At 46.8% G+C, this 21,432-nt stretch overlaps 1 protein-coding gene across 6 annotated transcripts in view; it reads right to left on the bottom strand.

The window, feature by feature from the left end:
• Nucleotides 1–8,451: 8,451 nt before the first annotated feature.
• The window catches only part of LOC131132041 (sodium/potassium/calcium exchanger 3-like), a 35,464-nt gene continuing 22,483 nt past the window's right edge, over nt 8,452–21,432 (bottom strand). For 5 of the 6 annotated variants that reach the window (XM_078796155.1, XM_078796154.1, XM_078796156.1 and 2 more), the window contains 12 exons: nt 21,062–21,165; nt 18,465–18,539; nt 18,223–18,248; nt 18,056–18,109; nt 16,650–16,774; nt 16,041–16,201; nt 15,367–15,601; nt 14,714–14,880; nt 14,504–14,618; nt 12,591–12,703; nt 9,617–9,682; nt 8,452–9,239 (listed from right to left, as the gene is read on the bottom strand). In XM_078796155.1, the coding sequence (XP_078652281.1) occupies nt 9,090–9,239; nt 9,617–9,682; nt 12,591–12,703; nt 14,504–14,618; nt 14,714–14,880; nt 15,367–15,601; nt 16,041–16,201; nt 16,650–16,774; nt 18,056–18,109; nt 18,223–18,248; nt 18,465–18,539; nt 21,062–21,165 (1,391 nt within the window). In that variant the 3' untranslated portion in view covers nt 8,452–9,089. The remainder of the gene's footprint in view (nt 9,240–9,616; nt 9,683–12,590; nt 12,704–14,503; nt 14,619–14,713; nt 14,881–15,366; nt 15,602–16,040; nt 16,202–16,649; nt 16,775–18,055; nt 18,110–18,222; nt 18,249–18,464; nt 18,540–21,061; nt 21,166–21,432) is intronic. The other variant, XM_058077218.2, reaches the window with a different exon arrangement.

The raw sequence follows: 21,432 nt of genomic DNA, 5'->3' as shown, positions 1-21,432 counted from the left end.
TGCCTGGCCCTCTGAGGCTGGCCCTCTAAGGCTGGCCCTCTAAGGCTGGCCCTCTAAGGCTGGCCCTCTAAGGCTGGCCCTCTAAGGCTGGCCCTTTAAGCTGGCCCTTTAAGGCTGGAGCTTTAAGGCTGGAGCTTTAAGGCTGGAGCTTTAAGGCTAGCTCTGGCTGGCCCTCTAAGGCTGGCCCCTTAAGGCTGGCCCTTTAAGCTGTCCCTCTAAGGCTGGCCCTCTAAGGCTGTCCCTTTAAGGCTGGCCCTCTAAGGCTGGCCCTCTAAGGCTGGCCATTTAAGGCTGGCCTTTTAAGGCTGGCCCTTTAAGGCTGGAGCTTTAAGGCTAGCTCTGGCTGGCCCTCAAAGGCTGGCCCTTTAAGCTGGCCCTCTAAGGCTGGCCCTTTAAGCTGGCCCTTTAAGGCTGGCCCTTTAAGGCTGGCCTTTTAAGGCTGGCCCTTTAAGGCTGGCCCTTTAAGGCTGGAGCTTTAAGGCTGGCCCTTTCAGGCTGGCCCTTTAAGGCTGGAGCTTTAAGGCTAGCTCTGCCTGGCCCTCTAAGGCTGGCCCTCTAAGGCTGGCCCTTTAAGCTGGCCCTTTAAGGCTGGAGCTTTAAGGCTGGAGCTTTAAGGCTGGAGCTTTAAGGCTAGCTCTGGCTGGCCATCTTAGGCTGACCCTCTAAGGCTGACCCTCTAAGGCTGGCCCTCTAAGCTGGCCCTATAAGGCTGGCCCTCTAAGGCTGGCCCTCTAAGGCTGGCCCTCTAAGGCTGGCCCTTTAAGGCTGGCGCTTTATGGCTGGCCCTTTAAGGCTGGAGCTTTAAGGCTGGCCCTTTCAGGCTGGCCCTTTCAGGCTGGAGCTTTAAGGTTAGCTCTGGCTGGCCCTCTAAGTCTGGTCCTCTAAGTCTGGCCCTCTAAGGCTGGCCCTCTAAGGCTGGCCCTCTAAGGCTGGCCCTCTAAGGCTGGCCCTCTAAGGCTGGCCCTCTAAGGCTGGCCCCCTAAGGCTGCCCCCCTAAGGCTGGCCCTTTCAGGCTGGAGCTTTAAGGTTAGCTCTGGCTGGCCCTCTAAGTCTGGTCCTCTAAGTCTGGCCCTCTAAGGCTGGCCCTCTAAGGCTGGCCCTCTAAGGCTGGCCCTCTAAGGCTGGCCCTCTAAGGCTGGCCCTCTAAGGCTGGCCCCCTAAGGCTGCCCCCCTAAGGCTGGCCCCCTAAGGCTGGCCCCCTAAGGCTGGCCCCCTAAGGCTGGCCCTTTAAGTTGGCCCTTTTAGGCTGGCCCTTTAAGGCTGGCCCTTTAAGGCTGGCCCTTTAAGGCTGGCCCTTTCAGGCTGGCCCTTTCAGGCTGGCCCTTTCAGGCTGGCCCTTTCAGGCTGGCCCTTTCAGGCTGGCCCTTTCAGGCTGGCCCTTTAAGGCTGGAGCTTTAAGGCTGGAGCTTTAAGGCTAGCTCTGGCTGGCCCTCTAAGGCTGGCCCTCAAAGGCTGGCCCTTCAAGGCTGGCCCTTTAAGAATGGCCCTTCAAGGCTGGCGCTTCAAGGCTGGCGCTTCAAGGCTGGCCCTTTAAGAATGGCCCGTTAAGGCTGGCCCTTCAAGCCTGGCCCTTTAAGCCTGGCCCTTTAAGGCTGGCCCTTCAAGGCTGGCCCTTCAAGGCTGGCCCTTCAAGGCTGGCCCTTCAAGGCTGGCCCTTCAAAGCTGGCGCTTCAAGGCTGGCCCTTTAAGAATGGCCCTTTAAGAATGGCCCTTTAAGAATGGCCCGTTAAGGCTGGCCCTTTAAGGCTGGCCCTTTAAGGCTGGCCCTTTAAGGCTGGCCCTTTAAGGCTGGCCCTTTAAGGCTGGCCCTTAAGGCTGGCCCTTCAAGGCTGGCCCTTCAAGGCTGGCCCTTCAAGGCTGGCCCTTCAAGGCTGGCCCTTCAAGGCTGGCCCTTCAAGGCTGGCCCTTCAAGGCTGGCCCTTCAAGGCTGGCCCTTCAAGGCTGGAGCGTTAAGGCTAGCTCTGGCTGGCCCTCTAAGGCTGGCCCTTCAAGGCTGGCGCTTCAAGGCTGGCGCTTCAAGGCTGGCCCTTTAAGAATGGCCCGTTAAGGCTGGCCCTTCAAGGCTGGCGCTTTAAGCCTGGCCCTTTAAGAATGGCCCTTTAAGGCTGGCCCTTTAAGGCTGGCCCTTTTGGGCTGGCCCTTTAAGGCTGGCCCTTTAAGGCTGGAGCTTTAAGGCCTGCTCTGGCTGTCCCTTAAAGGCTGGCCCTTTCAGGCTGGAGCTTTAAGGCTGGCCCTTTAAGGCTGGCCCTTCAAGGCTGGCCCTTCAAGGCTGGCCCTTCAAGGCTGGCGCTTCAAGGCTGGCCCTTCAAGGCTGGCCCTTCAAGGCTGGCCCTTCAAGGCTGGCCCTTCAAGGCTGGCGCTTCAAGGCTGGCGCTTCAAGGCTGGCCCTTCAAGGCTGGCCCTTCAAGGCTGGCCCTTTAAGGCTGGCCTTTTATGGCTGGCCCTTTAAGGCTGGAGCTTTAAGGCTAGCTCTGGCTGGCCCTCTAAGGCTGGCCCTTCAAGGCTGGCGCTTCAAGGCTGGCCCTTCAAGGCTGGCGCTTCAAGGCTGGCCCTTTAAGAATGGCCCTTCAAAGCTGGCGCTTTAAGAATGGCCCTTTAAGGCTGGCCCTCTGAGGCTGGCCCTTTAAGTCTGGCCCTTTTGGGCTGGCCCTTTAAGGCTGGCCCTTTAAGGCTGGAGCTTTAAGGCCTGCTCTGGCTGTCCCTTAAAGGCTGGCCCTTTCAGGCTGGAGCTTTAAGGCTGGAGCTTTAAGGCTGGCCCTTTAAGGCTGGCCCTTCAAGGCTGGCCCTTCAAGGCTGGCCCTTCAAGGCTGGCCCTTCAAGGCTGGCCCTTCAAGGCTGGCCCTTCAAGGCTGGCGCTTCAAGGCTGGCGCTTCAAGGCTGGCCCTTCAAGGCTGGCCCTTCAAGGCTGGCCCTTCAAGGCTGGCCCTTCAAGGCTGGCGCTTCAAGGCTGGCGCTTCAAGGCTGGCCCTTCAAGGCTGGCCCTTCAAGGCTGGCCCTTTAAGGCTGGCCTTTTATGGCTGGCCCTTTAAGGCTGGAGCTTTAAGGCTAGCTCTGGCTGGCCCTCTAAGGCTGGCCCTTCAAGGCTGGCGCTTCAAGGCTGGCCCTTCAAGGCTGGCGCTTCAAGGCTGGCCCTTTAAGAATGGCCCTTCAAAGCTGGCGCTTTAAGAATGGCCCTTTAAGGCTGGCCCTCTGAGGCTGGCCCTTTAAGTCTGGCCCTTTTGGGCTGGCCCTTTAAGGCTGGCCCTTTAAGGCTGGAGCTTTAAGGCCTGCTCTGGCTGTCCCTTAAAGGCTGGCCCTTTCAGGCTGGAGCTTTAAGGCTGGAGCTTTAAGGCTGGCCCTTTAAGGCTGGCCCTTCAAGGCTGGCCCTTCAAGGCTGGCCCTTCAAGGCTGGCCCTTCAAGGCTGGCCCTTCAAGGCTGGCCCTTCAAGGCTGGCGCTTCAAGGCTGGCGCTTCAAGGCTGGCCCTTCAAGGCTGGCCCTTCAAGGCTGGCCCTTCAAGGCTGGCCCTTCAAGGCTGGCCCTTCAAGGCTGGCGCTTCAAGGCTGGCGCTTCAAGGCTGGCCCTTCAAGGCTGGCCCTTCAAGGCTGGCGCTTCAAGGCTGGCGCTTCAAGGCTGGCCCTTTAAGAATGGCCCGTTAAGGCTGGAGCTTTAAGCTTTAAAGCTTAAATCTCTGACAAATTGTATATAATAGGGCAAAAGCAGGCTAATACTAGCCTACTACTACTAGTAGTAGTACTACTAATAATCATTCATTCATTTTCTACCGCTTATCCTCACAAGGGTCGCAGGGTTGCTGGAGCCTATCCCAGCAACCCCAGGCTGGTGGCCAGCCAATCCCAGGGCACATATAGACAAACAACCATTCACACTCACATTCATACCTATGGACAATTTGGAGTGGCCAATTAACCTAGCATGTTTTTGGAATGGGGAGGAAATTTGTTACTTGAGGGTCACGGTGGTATGCTGGAGCCTATCTCAGCTGTCTTTGGGGGAGAGTTGCCAAGTAGCGCCATGTTTGGGACGCGATGTGAGATGAAAGCGGAGTACCCAGCGAGAACCCACACACACAAATAAAATGTTCCACATGTTGTGTTACTCGTAGTAAAGACATCTTTATTAATGCTCCGGTAGCAAAATGACCTCTAAAATGACATTGGAAACATCTAAACACAAAGAGGAATTTGGTACGGTCTGCAAACTCTGACAGTCCAGTCAAGCAAACATGCAGCCTTCGTCGCCAGCGTCGGTAAAGCCTGACGCTCATCCAAAGACATGAATATGAATATCTCCATGCCAACAATACATCAAAACAAAAGGGTCTAGAATCTATGAAAATATGGTCAACGAATATCCAGATTGAGACCAAATATATTCATTTAGCCATCTTATGTACATATCATACATCGGACATATTTTCATCGCTTCAACAAAAATGATTTGGGTTCGATGGACACGTCAAGAATAGCAGCGGTGAAACTTCAAATCATCTGCTCAACAATTTCCTAGATGGTAAAGTGCGTCATAGAACTGGGAATGATAACACCGATACAAGTACCGGATTATTGCCATATCAGACTCGGGATGGCTGATTTCTGCAAACATTTTTTCATTGACCATTTTTTATCTGTGACTCATTGATAAATGCTTTAGAACAGGGGTCTCAAATACACGGCCCGCGGGCCACAGTAGTTTGAGGCCCCCGCCTTGATATGAAAGTTTAATGTTAACTTGAAGGCTACCGTTTAGGTGGCTAGCTGTCTAGTTAGCGAGTTAGCATGTGTCTCAAGACCCTGCAGTTGCGCAATATGTTGTAAATAAAAAGAGTATAAATGTGACTATAGTCGTGTTTTGTCATGTCTACAGGGCTCTAATAATGCTTTGTTCATTTTAATATGAAAAAAATACTATATGTGGTTTCTTAACTTTTTTTTGCCGTTTTATTATTATATTTATTTATTACTGATTGATTGATTTTATTTTGTGCAGAAAAATGAAAATTAAGATATTTAGCACTGAAAAAGTTTGTATATTTTTCTGTTTTTAATAAATGCATTTTTTGTTTTTTTTGGAAAACCTGATGCGGACCAGCCTTGCCCAGACCCTAGCTCCAGTGGCCCCCAGGTAAATTGAGTTTGAGACCCCTGCTTTAGAAAAATATATTGTCATTTACTCTTGCTGTCCACATCTGTGGACCTCTGATGAGGGAAGCAGACCAGGACTGGACTCCCGTCACCAACTTGGATTCGCCCAACGCCAAAAATTTGCTAGAATGCCAGATGTAATATTTGGGTTCCTATAAACCAGTCAGGTGTGTATTTCTACATGAACCGTAGCAGCGCAAGCGTAGTTTTTCCTGCTCATGAACATCGCCAAAACAAAGGAGCAATGGGACCTGAATGGTTTGGTAGGGGGACCTGCCAGGACCATCGGTAGAAAGACATACCATGCAAACCGTAGACACACAAAGGCAACACACTGCTCTGTTGAAGCAGTAGCGCATACCGTTGTCTTTTTGTTGTAGTTAAAGAAGAAATAAAATATACATTATATACAAACATTATATCAACAAGTTGAATGAAATTAATCATTTAAAAAAAAGTAAAGAATTATTCATAAAAATATATATCATTAATAATAATAATAACTGTGGACATTTTTTACGGAGCCATCATGATCAAAATGAGACAAAATGAAAGTCCTGCTCACCAACAATCCTGGTATTAACTATTTCTCTTTCCAAGAGTGATATTTACATATTGGTACATTTATGATTATTGCATGATATCAAACTTTAAACCCGGCTTTCGTCCAACGTGTATGTATTAATGGGGGAAAAAAATAATCCATCCATTCAGCTTCTTCGGGGTTGGTTGACGGGAGCATCAGACTCTGGATAAAGTCGCTTGGTAGAGGGAAGCCCAGACTTCCCTCTACCAAGCGACTTTATCCAGCTCCTCCTGGCGGAAAGTGTCAAAGGGTCCTGGGTCTTCCCTGAAGTCTCCTACCGACATGCGGACATGTACTGAACACCTCCCTGGGTAGGCGTCCTAACCAGATGCTCCTGCCACCTCATACGCCTCCTCTCAATGCAGAGGGGCAGCGTCCCCAGGCCGGTTGAGAGACATGGTCTCTCCATAGTGTCTTCACCGAGGTCCGCAAACCAGTCCAATGTGCCCTGAACGCCTCCCCAGGGAGGCATCCTGATGACATCATCTGGCTCCTCTCAATGCAGAGCAGCAGAGTCCCCAGGCCAGTTGAGAGACATAGTCTCTCCAAACAGAGATATGCAGGGCACTGCTCTGGGAAGACCCTGAGATGTCCAAGAGGCATCCTGACCAGATGCCCGAGCCACCTCGTTTGGCCAGTTGAGAGTCTCTCCAACGTGTCTTGGATCTTCGTCAATGCCACCCAATCAGTTGGACGTACCTTGACCACCTCCCCAGGAAGGCGTCCAGGAGGCACCCTGACCAGATGCCTGAGCCACCTCGTTTGCCGCATCTCAATGCGGAGGAGCCGTGTTTCCAGGCCAGTTGGGTGTGGCCAGCACAACTTTCGGGAGCGGCGCAGTCTGGTGCAGCTCTCCGTCCGCCCCACCGAGGGAAGGGGCGAGACGGTAATCTTAACCAATCAAATGAACGCCTCTCATTTGTGAGTGGATGGCTACCAAGGGGACGGAGAGGGAGGCCATCTGCCGTGTGAAGAAGCAGAACCCCGGAGACGAGCGCTGAGTGGAGCAATCTGTTTTCACTTCTGAAATGTGGATTTGGGGGGTAAGACGCTTATTTAGGGGGGTGTTGTTTGCCCCTGAATTGGCTGTGCTTCGCCTGCGCCAAGAATAGACCAGGTCAGCGCCTCCAGTGGTGCGCCGTTACGCCCATCTTGGCGCAGTCCAGTCTACCAAATTGGCTGTGCTGGACCAAAATACCACTATGTGGGGTGCACCTCGCTCCGCCACCCTGCAACACAAAACTAGAGCCCATTGTCATCGTGTCCTGGTCCCCTGGTGGTTCTGACCAGAACCCCTACCCTGCCTCATCTCAATGTGGAATTTATCACGAAAGGGATAGCCCGGCCACCCTACGGAAAAACTGGATCTTGTCCTTTGGGTCACTACCCAAAGCTCATGACCAAAGGTGAGGCTAGGAATGTCCATCAACCGCTAAATTGAGAGCGTTCCCTTTGGGCTCAACTCTCTCTCCCAATGCAGGGTCGGCTTCACTGCAGACGGCGCACCAATCCATGGCAGACGGCGCACCAATCCCCCGCTTGATCTTGTCCAAGAATTCCGTCCATAAAAGCGACAAACAGAATGGACAATAAGAAGCCAAACCCAATTGTCAGACACGTGACCTGACGACGGGCCATGGAAATGTACTTTCCGTGGAACAAAGACGGCAGGGAGAAGAACATAACGTGTTTTTGAAAGTTACAAACGTTGCGTAAGAATCCTGTGCAAGAGTTTGGAAGAAGTAGAAATTCTGCACCACTTAACGGAGATGAAGTACTTTGTACTTTGTACATGCTCTAAAAACCAGTAGAAATATCGGTGTAGCACAAACCTACTAAATCTGGACAAATCTACAGGTGATAGAAAATACTACGTTCCTGGACTGATCAGAAGTCCTGCCTATGACATCTTCAGGTGGGACGTCCAGCAAAGACGTCAAATGACAAAGAGCATTTAGTCCATTTAGTTCCGTACTTGGCTCGCCGATGCCATCCTGGTGTCGCTCTCCGCCATGAAAAGTGCTTCATCTTACAAGGAAAGACATCCTTATAATCAGCGTGCTTACCGAAGGACCACAAAGATCCTCCCAACGTGCTTTCGCTTGGACCGCTTTGGACCGCTTTGGACTTATCCGTCATATGGAAATCATTCAAAATAAACAAAAGCCCATAAAACATCTGCAGAGATTTTTGGCCTTCCTGACACCAGAAATAAATAAAAATAAGTCAATAAATGATACACCAGGACTATTTACACGGGGAACAGCCAGATCACCCTAAAGCCAACAGTCGTTTGAAATAAAAACATCGTGGCTACAGCAGCTGTGACACGAACACTAATAATAATAATAATAATAATAATAATAATAATAATAATAATGCCCTGTTTGGATATTATTATTGGAAGTAATTTCTGCAAATGTTATTCCAGTGCTAAACGTAGCACGTACAGTAAATATACGAGACATATATTATCCCATAATGAGGAAGCCATGGTGATGCTTTCGCCATAATCGCCAAATCCATTCACTGAACTATTGAAAAAAACATTTTCAATAAAAACGACGCCCTTGATCAATTTCCATGGGGGCACTAGTGAGTGGATACAGGGCGTTAGCAGTTAGCCTCGTGGGGCTGCATGCGCTAACATGAACGAAGGCACACAAGCAAAGGGGGGCAAATTTTAGTTTGAAATATATATTTGGACTTTTGTAGTCCGAGTCCAAATATTTGCCCGCCCCCAATCTAGTGGTTCAAATGTGAATGACGCCTCTTGTGACAACCAATGAAAAAAATAAATGTTTAGCACAATTTGCAAAATTTGGGGGGGCTTCATTTGAATAGTAGTCACATGACTAATCCGGGACATGGCTTCCTCAAAATGGCAGCGTGTCCTGAACGCTCTTTCTCGAGCCGTTCACCAAGCAGTGGACTAACTAAAGCGGCTTTGTCATTGCAACCACATGAATTCCTACAACACGCTAGGAACATATTGCTATCGGGCTAGTTAGCTTTCAAAAGTATTTTAGTACTAGTTGAATAAATAGTTACCCCTGGTCTTATATTTTGTGTCAATATAAGTGTAGCAGCCAGTGAAGCTTTCACAATAAAAGCCCTCTTGCGCCTGTCGTCCTGTGACGGTTCCCCACAGCCGCCAGTCCTCATGTACGCTGGCGGAGCGCCATATTGCACTGATAACACATAGTACTGCAGTACTACTACGTAAGTATGAGGAATAAATCAAAGTGGGTGAATATTTGCACATCAGTCTTCCTGGTAATGAATTACATTTGCAATCCTGGTGTCAGACACCACCATCTATTGTGTGCGTGTGCATGTGTGCATGTGTGTGTGTGTGTGTCAGTCATCCCTGCAGGTTGGCAAGTTGACGAAGATGAAGATGTTGTACTCGATGAGGCAGGAGAAGCACAAGAAGACGGCGTAGAGGAGGAGACACGTGAGGCCGAGACGCCGGTCCAGAGTCCACTTGTTGAGGTGAACTCCCATGACCTGGACACATACACACACACACACAAACGCACACTATCAGAGACAATGTCCCCAAACAGAAAGAAGCTGTGGTAGACATCGCCACGATCGATACCCAAACGCTCCCTAAACCACCCATCATTTCTCCTTTCCTGGTAGATGTGCTTCGTTTAACCTTGGGAATCATTGACCTTGTGAGGTCGGGGGAGTTGACCACGTTTCCTTTCAACTCACCTCCCAAGTGCAGACTTCAAACTGCTTCCCACTCCTGCCCCAGTCCATGATCCATAATGTTGATGTCAGTCAAAGCAAAAGGCAACAGACTGCATCTCCCACTTCATGGAATAATAAGACTGGCCAAGGTTCCGCACGGAGTCGGGTAATGAAAGGGTTCTCACCGTCAGAAACACCGACGCCAACAGGAGCCCGACAGAAAAAATCAGCCCTTTGCTGTTTAATTTGATCTGCAAGAAAAGAAACGGACTTGAATTACGGGAGGAAGAAACTGGGAATTCAACAGAGCTTTCTGCTATGAGCAGTAAAGATGAGGCAAAAATATTCCCTAACGGTAAAAAAACCTTAGTGATGTTCCGAACACTGATACAGTTGTCGCTCAGCACCTCAAATTCAGCTTCAAATGTTGTCAAAAATAAAGGAATGGCCGTTTGTGGTTGAATCCAGCATATTAGTAGTCAAAGTTCTTAGTTCTTGGCCTGAAATAAGCTTTGTGAAGCATGAAGATGGCTAAATGAAGGGAAATACAAAAGTCAGGCATGTAGAGGATGCATTCAAAGACTCGTTGGTGTATTAGAGCAATCTGTCAGTGCTGGACGACACACGTCTAAGTGTATTTACTGCTGCTGCCACTAGAGGGAGGTGTTGACTGCTGCGGCTGCAGTAAAGAACCACCCGCCCTCAGACTCTCAGAGTGGATCTACCAGATGTTCCTGCATGAACATATAGAACACCACAGCGCTAACCCTAACCCTAACACCACAGCGCTAACCCTAACCCTAACACCACAGCGCTAACCCTAACCCTAACACCACAGCGCTAACCCTAACCCTAACACCACAGCGCTAACCATAACACCACAGCGCTAACCATAACCATAACACCACAGCGCTAACCCTAACCATAACCATAACACCACAGCGCTAACCCTAACCCTAACCATAACACCATAGCGCTAACCCTAACCATAACACCACAGCGCTAACCATAACACCACAGCGCTAACCATAACACCACAGCGCTAACCCTAACCATAACACCACAGCGCTAACCATAACACCACAGCGCTAACCCTAACCATAACACCACAGCGCTAACCCTAACCATAACACCACAGCGCTAACCATAACACCACAGCGCTAACCATAACACCACAGCGCTAACCATAACACCACAGCGCTAACCCTAACCATAACACCACAGCGCTAACCCTAACCCTAACACCACAGCGCTAACCCTAACCCTAACACCACAGCGCTAACCCTAACCCTAACACCACAGCGCTAACCCTAACCCTAACACCACAGCGCTAACCATAACACCACAGCGCTAACCATAACCATAACACCACAGCGCTAACCCTAACCATAACCATAACACCACAGCGCTAACCCTAACCCTAACCATAACACCATAGCGCTAACCCTAACCATAACACCACAGCGCTAACCATAACACCACAGCGCTAACCATAACACCACAGCGCTAACCCTAACCATAACACCACAGCGCTAACCCTAACCATAACACCACAGCGCTAACCCTAACCATAACACCACAGCGCTAACCCTAACCATAACACCACAGCGCTAACCATAACACCACAGCGCTAACCATAACACCACAGCGCTAACCATAACACCACAGCGCTAACCATAACACCACAGCGCTAACCATAACACCACAGCGCTAACCATAACACCACAGCGCTAACCCTAACCATAACACCACAGCGCTAACCCTAACCATAACACCACAGCGCTAACCCTAACCATAACACCACAGCGCTAACCCTAACCATAACACCACAGCGCTAACCCTAACCATAACACCACAGCGCTAACCATAACACCACAGCGCTAACCATAACACCACAGCGCTAACCATAACACCACAGCGCTAACCATAACACCACAGCGCTAACCCTAACACCATAGCGCTAACCCTAACACCACAGCGCTAACCCTAACCCCACAGCGCTAACCCTAACCCTAACACCATAGCGCTAACCCTAACACCACAGCGCTAACCCTAACACCATAGCGCTAACCCTAACCCTAACACCATAGCGCTAACCCTAACCCTAACACCATAGCGCTAACCCTAACCCTAACACCACAGCGCTAACCCTAACACCACAGCGCTAACCCTAACACCATAGCGCTAACCCTAACACCATAGCGCTAACCCTAACACCATAGCGCTAACCCTAACACCATAGCGCTAACCCTAACACCATAGCGCTAACCCTAACCCTAACACCACAGCGCTAACCCTAACACCATAGCGCTAACCCTAACACCATAGCGCTAACGCTAACACCGTAGCGCTAACGCTAACACCATAGCGCTAAAGCTAACACCATAGCGCTAACGCTAACACCATAGCGCTAACGCTAACCCTATACAGTAAAGCCACCCCAATAATGTTACATTGAGGAGACAACAGTACGCCATCCAGAGCATAACAAGGAACTCTCCCAACGTGTGCGTCTATGTGTCTATATGTCTTATTTAACTTTAATGCGTCTTATTTTGGCTGCACGGTGACCAAGTGGTTAGCGGCTCCTGCATAGGCTCCAGCACCCCCACGACCCCCATGAGGATAAGCAGTAGAAAATGAATGAATGAATGAATGTATGTCTTATTTTCTTTTATACTATCTACTATATTGGGTGGTGGAAGTGTAAATGTGAATATAGGGGTGCTATTTCATGTTTAGATGGCTCTTATAATGTTCATTTAGAAGGTCATAAACAAGTGTTCTAACTAAATTACAAAATTACTAGAAGTACTTAAAGCGGAATTGTACTTCAGTTAACGCAATAAACGAGGTTGTTGAGGTTGCACGGTGGACAAGTGGTGAGCTCAACAGTCTCACAGTCTGGCGATGCGGGTTTGAATCTCATTGGAACATTTCTCATCTCGTGCTTTGGTGGCTTTTCTCTTGGTTCTCCGGCTTGGTTCTCCTGGCCACGGACATTGACTGGGGCGGGTGAACCAAATCGGCAATTAACATTCATAAGCTCTGCGTTCACACCAGGAGACGGGAGATGGTTCCTGGTTCCTCGGGAACATGAACTGATTTGAAGGCTAATCTTCCCCGATACATTCAAATTCCACGTAGCACGCTGCTTACATCAGAGCCGTAGTTAATAGCAAGCGTCTTCAGAGCCCAGGGGAGGCCGAGGCCCACCAAGATGTCAAACACATTACTGCCGATGGAGTTTGACACCGCCATGTCACCCATTCCTGCACAGACCAACAGAGAGGAGGTTGTACGCCAGCAGAGAAGACGGGAAATGGAGGGCGAGGACAGTGAGGACAGCTGGGGCTGGTGGCGCCGAGGCGAGTCAACAAAAGATGAGCTTGGCGGCCGACGTTCCCGACAAACAACAAATGGAGGAGACCACAAAGCGAAGGGAGGTGAAATGCGGACGGGGCGCACCTCTCCGCACGCCCGGACAGACACAACTCTTTCAATATTTGATGAGAGGGGAGAGAAAGCACGGATGAAAGGATCCCTGTTGAGCTTTTCCACTTTTCAAAGGAGGAAAGATGGCTGACATTCCATGCACACAGTATCCCGTCAACGTTGATATTTTCTGTTATTCCGCTTATTCCAAATATTGTTGGCAATGAAATCAAAACCCAAAGTAGCCATTGTTATTGTTATTAATATTATAAGTGCACATTGGCACATGAGGAGAATGGCTAGACATATTTGTTGACATGGTTGCCCTTCTTTTGGGTACAAAGTTTGGGGTGGTTCATTGGTTCCAGACACACCTAAATAAATTCATATAAAATTCATAATATTCATTTCCACAAAGTAGGACTCCTTTTTTACAAATGGAATATTTTCATAGTTACAGCAGAGAAAACTTGACAGCCTTTTAAATATAGCTTTTGAACATTATTGGAATGGTCACCTTTACACTCGTGTTACCAAGTACAGTAGACGTAATAAAAGAAAATAAGACATTTAAGACATCAATAAATAGTCGGAATAAATATGTTGCGGATGTGTGGAGGACAGGAAGTGATGTCTAAGTTGAGTTTGGTCATGGGTTGCAGCCGCTAAGAGTAGCCCATGTTATTGTTCTGATTATTACCGTAAGGCAGGGGTCTCAAACATGCGGCCCGCGGGCCAAATGTGGCCCGCAGGACACTAGTTTGAGGCCCCCGTCTTGATATGAAAGTTTAATGTTTGATATGGATGCTGTATGGTATCATGTACCCAGAAAAAATTATTACGTTTGATTCATGTTCATGTTAAAGGTTAAATAACTGTTAATAGTTATCCTCCCTATCCGTGTGGAAGTGGTAAGTTTTTTATATGGATGCTGTATGGTATCATGTACCCAGAAAAAATTATTACGTTTGATTCATGTTCATGTTAAAGGTTAAATAACTGTTAATAGTTATCCTCCCTATCCGTGTGGAAGTGGTAAGTTTTTTATATGGATGTTGTATGGTATCATGTACCCAGAAAAAATTATTACGTTTGATTCATGTTCATGTTAAAGGTTAAATAACTGTTAATAGTTATCCTCCCTATCCGTGTGGAAGTGGTAAGTTTTTTATATGGATGCTGTATGGTATCATGTACCCAGAAAAAATTATTACGTTTGATTCATGTTCATGTTAAAGGTTAAATAACTGTTAATAGTTATCCAGAATCCAGAAAGTGTGCATTGAAAACGAACACGACTGAAACACGACTGAGCTCGATTAGACGGTCCAAAGCAGTGGCGGCCATCTGGACAATTCAACTTATATTGACTTACTTATATACGCCAACCCTAAGCGACTAATGGTACGCCTACTTAGCATCGCATTCCATTTTTTCATTGAAAATACCATAATAACATAACAATGAAAGCATGTGATTTATTACTGTATTTCTTTTTGCAAAACCATGAATTGGCCTACCACGGTCAGGTCTGGAACCAATGAAGCCGGTGAACCAGGGAATACCGCGTGTATTTCCATGAGTCGTTTATGGAGGAAGATGGTGTGCCTTTAAAGGTGGTCGCCGCGTGGGTCTACCTTGTCTCGCCACAATGAGGCTGGCCATACAATCGGGGACGCTGGTGCCGGCGGCCAGGAAGGTGATGCCCATGATGACGTCCGGGATGCCGAGAGTGAAGCCAATCACTGTGACCTGAGGGGGGGTGGATTGGCTGTCAGTCAGTCAATCACAGGACACAAGTCCCCTTTTCTATTGCTGATCCCGAATCTGACTTTGAAAGCTCTCACCATCCAAACCATGACGTAGGAGAAGGCGGCGATCCACAGTGTTGAGGCGACGAAGGACAGCATGAACCAGTTCTCCCAGCGAGGTGTGGAGCAGTCGGGCACGGTGAAGTAGAGCAGCAGACACAGAGGCCAGGCCAGCAGCCACTTCAGCTTGTTCAACGCACCGGCTGCAACACCCACCACATACAGGGCGTCCCTTAAGTCTGCACATGCTCAGTAGATGGTTCCCTTCCCAAGAAAAATGCGGTCCATACAAATTAAGCATTTTCTAGCATAAAAATGGCAGAATGATCTAAAACCAAAAAGACGCATGCGGAACATAATGCCCGGACTCCCCCGTCCCCGGCCAGCTCCTCCAGGAGGACACCAAGGCGTTCCCAGGCCAGCTGTGAGACATAATCCCTCCAGCGTGTCCTGGGGGGCCTTTTCCCGGCTGGGCGTCCGGGAGGCATCTGGACTACATGCCCGAGCCACCTGAAGGAGGAGCGGCTCTACTCTGAGCCCCTCCCGGGTGACTGACCCACGGAGAAAAGTCATTTCAGCCGCTTGAATCCGCCATTTGTTCTTTGGCTCACCCCCCAAAGCCAATACAATACAATATAAATACATTCCCGTATTGTTATGGGTAAAGCAGTCCTGTACATCCAGTCTACCTGGACACCGGAAGGGCACCAACGGTCCTTCTCCATCCTCTTCTTCCTCCTCTTCATCGTTCTCATTGTTCTCGTTGTCTTCGTTCTCGGTCTCGTTGCCCGTCTCACGGTCTCGCATGCTGACACCTCTCTCTACTCCAGACAGTCCGTTTTCCGCGTTCCCCCTGTTGCCCCCTTTTACTGGGCCGTCTGAGTCTCCGTTGGTCAAAGTCCGCGTGTTGATGAGACGCTGCCTCTGCAACGCACACGCTTGATGTCAGGGACAGATAGTCCAAATTCTTCTTGTTCTTTACTGACCTGGGACTTACACTAAAATACATTTGATAGATTATTAATCAGATATATTCTTTGTAGGGCTGTCAAAGTTAACTCGTTAAGAACATTAACACAAAGGGCTCTAATTTTGTGGCGCAGCGTGGCGCACCACTGAGTGCAGCCAATTTGGTCATTTGGTAGACTGAACCAGGTGAGGAGTCCACATTCTTAGCTTGGCGCAGGAACAACTTCATGACAAAAGTGTGGTGAAAGTTCGCCCACTCCGACCTGGTCTACTCCGGGCACAGGTGAAGCGCAGCCACAGGCGGACAGCACAGACAGATCACCAAAACTTCAACATGAAGGATACTCTACGGTCCATCGTTTCCCAATCAACATGAGGCTTCAGAGTGTTTTACCTCAGTGATGAGCATCCGGGAGGCCATGGTGAGACGGGTTCTCGGGGAGAAGTGGCTGGTGATCATGATTCTCATGCCGGCCTCCGAGAAGGACAGCTGGTGGGGGTAAGCTGAAAGCAGCTCGTCAACCATGAGCACCGATGTCTTCCTGCAGCGGTTGGCTGTACGACACAGAAATGGGATTAGACGGAATAGTCTAACATCCAATTCTCCGTTCCTTATCAAGCCTTAGAGTCCCGCAGACATCCCTAATAACACACACCGCGTGGAATCAATGTGTGTATTGATGTCCATGATGCCCACTGAAATTGGAAAAAACATCTGGAATTGGTCCCCTTTTGCAGCTATCACATCTTTTGTCGTACGTCTGCGGGAGATTCTCGTCCATCGCTCTACGTTTGTGTGGTCAGATGTAGACAAGGACGGTCTCTGTCCGTCTGGCTCTGCAATGGGTAATCCCAAAGCCGTTTGATGGACTGGCTTTCAGGTCTTTCCACAGCAAATCCATCCAATCATCCAACCTCTATACCCCTGGGTCTTGGTGCATGTACTGCAAATACTGTATATTACACTGAAATGACACATGGAGTTCAACTTTCAAACGCATACCTTTCTTCAGCAGGACCGCTGTAGCATCTGAGCCATCGTCAAGCTCGCCATTGGCCGCACCGTTTCTCACACTGGATGAGTATTTCTTCTTCCTCTCCAAAAAACCAACCACATGGGAGTTCAGCCTGTGGAAAACAAGCTGCATCACTAAAACGTGAACCTACACATAAGAATACTCTCGGTCAGGGGTCTCAAACACGCGGCCCGCGGGCCAAATGTGGCCCGCAGGACACTAGTTTGAGGCCCCCGCCTTGATATGAAAGTTTAATGTTTGATATGGATGCTGTATGGTATCATGTACCCAGAAAAAATTATTACGTTTGATTCATGTTCATGTTAAAGGTTAAATAACTGTTAATAGTTATCCTCCCTATCCGTGTGGAAGTGGTAAGTTTTTTATATGGATGCTGTATGGTATCATGTACCCAGAAAAAATTATTACGTTTGATTCATGTTCATGTTAAAGGTTAAATAACTGTTAATAGTTATCCTCCCTATCCGTGTGGAAGTGGTAAGTTTTTTATATGGATGCTGTATGGTATCATGTACCCAGAAAAAATTATTACGTTTGATTCATGTTCATGTTAAAGGTTAAATAACTGTTAATAGTTATCCTCCCTATCCGTGTGGAAGTGGTACGTTTTTTATATGGATGCTGTATGGTATCATGTACCCAGAAAAAATTATTACGTTTGATTCATGTTCATGTTAAAGGTTAAATAACTGTTAATAGTTATCCTCCCTATACGTGTGGAAGTGGTAAGTTTTTTATATGGATGCTGTATGGTGTCATGTACCCAGAAAAAATTATTACGTTTGATTCATGGTCATGTTAAATTTTAAATAACTGTTAATAGTTATCCTCCCTATCCGTGTGGAAGTGGTACGTTTTTATATGGATGCTGTATGGTATCATGTACCCAGAAAAAATTATTACCTTTGATTCATGTTCATGTTAAAGGTTAAATAACTGTTAATAGTTATCCTCCCTATCCGTGTGGAAGTGGTAAGTTTTTGGCTATTTAAGTTGAAAGGAAATAACTTGAAGGCTACCGTTTAGGTGGCTAGCTCTCTAGTTTGCGAGTTAGCATGTGTCTCAAGGTTTCCAAATGTGCAAACCTCCTGATCTGAACACCAGAATCCAACATTCTAACTACATTTGACGTCAGAACCGTGGAAAAGCATCAGAGCAAAACGAGAACTAAAACCAACAAACGGCGTTATGCTTCCTCAGTGTATTCCTTCGCTGACACATCCGCACGGAACTATTCCGCCCTACTATTCCACTTTTTGTACAGTATTGATCATTCACGGGAACGCGTCGTAACACGAGGACCGCCTCTAGAAGGCTTTGGTGTTTCTTTTAGGTCGGTTTGATTCCGTACGCCATGTATTGGCGAACTTACTTCATGATCAGAATATAGACGAAGTACATCAGAATTAAGGTGAGCGCTTCCCACCTGACAAGAAACGAGACAAGAGATCAAATTCATTTCATCAACTTTTCTAGAAGTGTGAATGAAAAGAGGCGGTGAATATGAATGATCCATAACATAAACATAACGAGACTTACCAAACTACTTTTTCATCATATATGAACTGAAATGAGGGAGAAAGGAGAGAAATATTTGAAGCTTATCATTTGAACATATATAAAGTATATATACAGTGGCGCCTTGGTTAGCATACACCCCGGTTAGCATGGTTTACAAAAGTTTCCAAAACAGGGTCTCAACAATAATTGACCATTATTGTGATATATTGAATATTGATGAACTTGTCTAATGCGAATGATTTCAAGTAGTCATGCATTACCACAATAAGAGCGGAGATGGACAGCGTGTAGTAGGCGGAGTCTCTGAGCAGAGGCCAGCAGGACAGACGGATGGTCTGGTTAAGAAACACAAATACGACAGATGAGGGAATAAAAGTATTAACATTGAATGTCTGTCATATCTGTTTGCATAAAGAGCTGAAAATAATGGGTGTGTTTCACTTTAAACGAGGGAGGACGCTAACCAAGGTTCTGCTATCCCTGGTTAGCGTCCTCCCCGGTTTGCATCTTTGGTTACTGAGACGCTTCCACTGTAAAAGTACCTTGTGAACTGTGAATATTTTATTACTTTGTAAATCAAATACTGCAATATTAGGACATTGAGTATGACCACACTTGATGAATGTGGAGTAGCACAACACCCTTGGCGGCACTGACTTCTGTGCACCGCTAACAAGATCAACTGGCTCTTGCGTAATATGCAATCTAAACAGAAAAAACATTCTTTCAAGTATGTTTCTTCCTTGCTTGCGGGATTAAAGCGGCAACGGGGGACAGGCGGGATTTGAAGCAACTGTAATTACAACCCAAAAAAAAAAGAGTCCCAAGTTATTTGAGCTATAAAAAGTATTTGTCCTTCATATGACACAGCTCAATGAACATTCATAATAACAGATATTATCCTTTTTTATGTGTTTTTTTGGAATGATTTCCCTCAAATTGAGAATTTTATAGTAAATCACAAGTCCTTCATACATCTGTGGAAGTAGATAGATTTAGTTCTTGACTTCCAGGAAAGGAGGAATGGTTTGATGCTGGAGGCCACCCAATGTTAACTCGACTGAAGACCAGTTGAAGAATTCCAAGAGTCTTAATCAGATGGATGGGAATGCATTTGGGCCGCTTGTATTCACAATCTCCTTCTTTCAGTCATGACCCAAAGCTCCCGACCAGCGGAGAGGATAGGAACGTAGATGGACTCTGGCTCAGCTCTATGGTGACCACAGTGGTCCAGTACAGAGACCACATTGCTGTCGACCTCACTCTTGGATAACACCCCGACACACTCAAACCCCTTCCACCCGGGGCAAAACCTCACCCCCAAAATAGCATGAGTGTCAATCTAGGTCAGGGGTCTCAAACACGCGGCCCGCGGGCCAAATGTGGCCCGCAGGACACTAGTTTGAGCCATCTGAGCCATCGTCAAGCTCGCCATTGGCCGCACCGTTTCTCACACTGGATGGGAGTTCAGCCTGTAGAAAACAAGCTGCATCACTAAAACGTGAACCTACACGTAAGAATACTCTAGGTCAGGGGTCTCAAACACGCGGCCCGCAAGCCAAATGTGGCCCGCAGGACACTAGTTTGAGGCCCCCGCCTTGATATGAAAGTTTAATGTTTGATATGGATGCTGTATGGTATCATGTACCCAGAAAAAATTATTACGTTTGATTCATGTTCATGTTAAAGGTTAAATAACTGTTAATAGTTATCCTCCCTATCCGTGTGGAAGTGGTAAGTTTTTTATATGGATGCTGTATGGTATCATGTACCCAGAAAAAATTATTACGTTTGATTCATGTTCATGTTAAAGGTTAAATAACTGTTAATAGTTATCCTCCCTATCCGTGTGGAAGTGGTAAGTTTTTTATATGGATGCTGTATGGTATCATGTACCCAGAAAAAATTATTACGTTTGATTCATGTTCATGTTAAAGGTTAAATAACTGTTAATAGTTATCCTCCCTATCCGTGTGGAAGTGGTAAGTTTTTTATATGGATGCTGTATGGTATCATGTACCCAGAAAAAATGATTACGTTTGATTCATGTTCATGTTAAAGGTTAAATAACTGTTAATAGTTATCCTCCCTATCCGTGTGGAAGTGGTAAGTTTTTTATATGGATGCTGTATGGTATCATGTACCCAGAAAAAATTATTACGTTTGATTCATGTTCATGTTAAAGGTTAAATAACTGTTAATAGTTATCCTCCCTATCCGTGTGGAAGTGGTAAGTTTTTTATATGGATGCTGTATGGTATCATGTACCCAGAAAAAATTATTACGTTTGATTCATGTTCATGTTAAAGGTTAAATAACTGTTAATAGTTATCCTCCCTATCCGTGTGGAAGTGGTAAGTTTTTTATATGGATGCTGTATGGTATCATGTACCCAGAAAAAATTATTACCTTTGATTCATGTTCATGTTAAAGGTTAAATAACTGTTAATAGTTATCCTCCCTATCCGTGTGGAAGTGGTAAGTTTTTTATATGGATGCTGTATGGTATCATGTACCCAGAAAAAATGATTACGTTTGATTCATGTTCATGTTAAAGGTTAAATAACTGTTAATAGTTATCCTCCCTACCCGTGTGGAAGTGGTAAGTTTTTGGCTATTTAAGTTGAAAGGAAATAACTTGAAGGCTACCGTTTAGGTCGCTAGCTGTCTAGTTTGCGAGTTAGCATGTGTCTCAAGACCCTGCAGTTGCGCAATATGTTGTAAATAAAAAGAGTATAAATGTGACTATAGTCGTGTTTTGTCATGTCTACAGGGCTCTAATAATGCTTTGTTCATTTTAATCAGAAAAAAATCATTTGTCTACCCAAAACCAACAAGTTGAAATATTGTACTTTACCTGCACAGCAAATATCCCACATACTCCAATAATACAGAGGATATTGAAGACCGCCGAGCCCACAATAGTGCCAACCCCGACATCCCCTTTAGTGATGAAGACCCCTGCAAATCAGACACATATTTATCCAAGTTATGATATCAATCAAAAAACATCAAATTTACTTTCTCTTCTTTATAGTTGAAATATCAAAAGTCAGGAATTGGACCTTCATCCACACACAAAAGGAGATTTTTGTCTGTAAAAAAACCTATGATTTTGTCTTACTTTTTTGTTTGTATTACTGCTGAGCATACATTTGTACACGGAATATTAAATGACCCATTTTCTCTTATGTCTACTATGTTGGGGTAATGCGTGGAAAGAGTGAG

This window comes from Doryrhamphus excisus, linkage group LG14 (assembly GCF_037039965.1).
Source record: "Doryrhamphus excisus strain RoL-2023G ecotype Guam linkage group LG14, RoL_Dexc_Guam_v1.1, whole genome shotgun sequence".
NCBI classification, from domain to species: Eukaryota; Metazoa; Chordata; class Actinopteri; order Syngnathiformes; family Syngnathidae; genus Doryrhamphus; species Doryrhamphus excisus.
The sequence above is the reverse complement of the archived record's forward strand: the minus strand, read 5'-3'. Positions and strand labels throughout refer to the sequence as shown.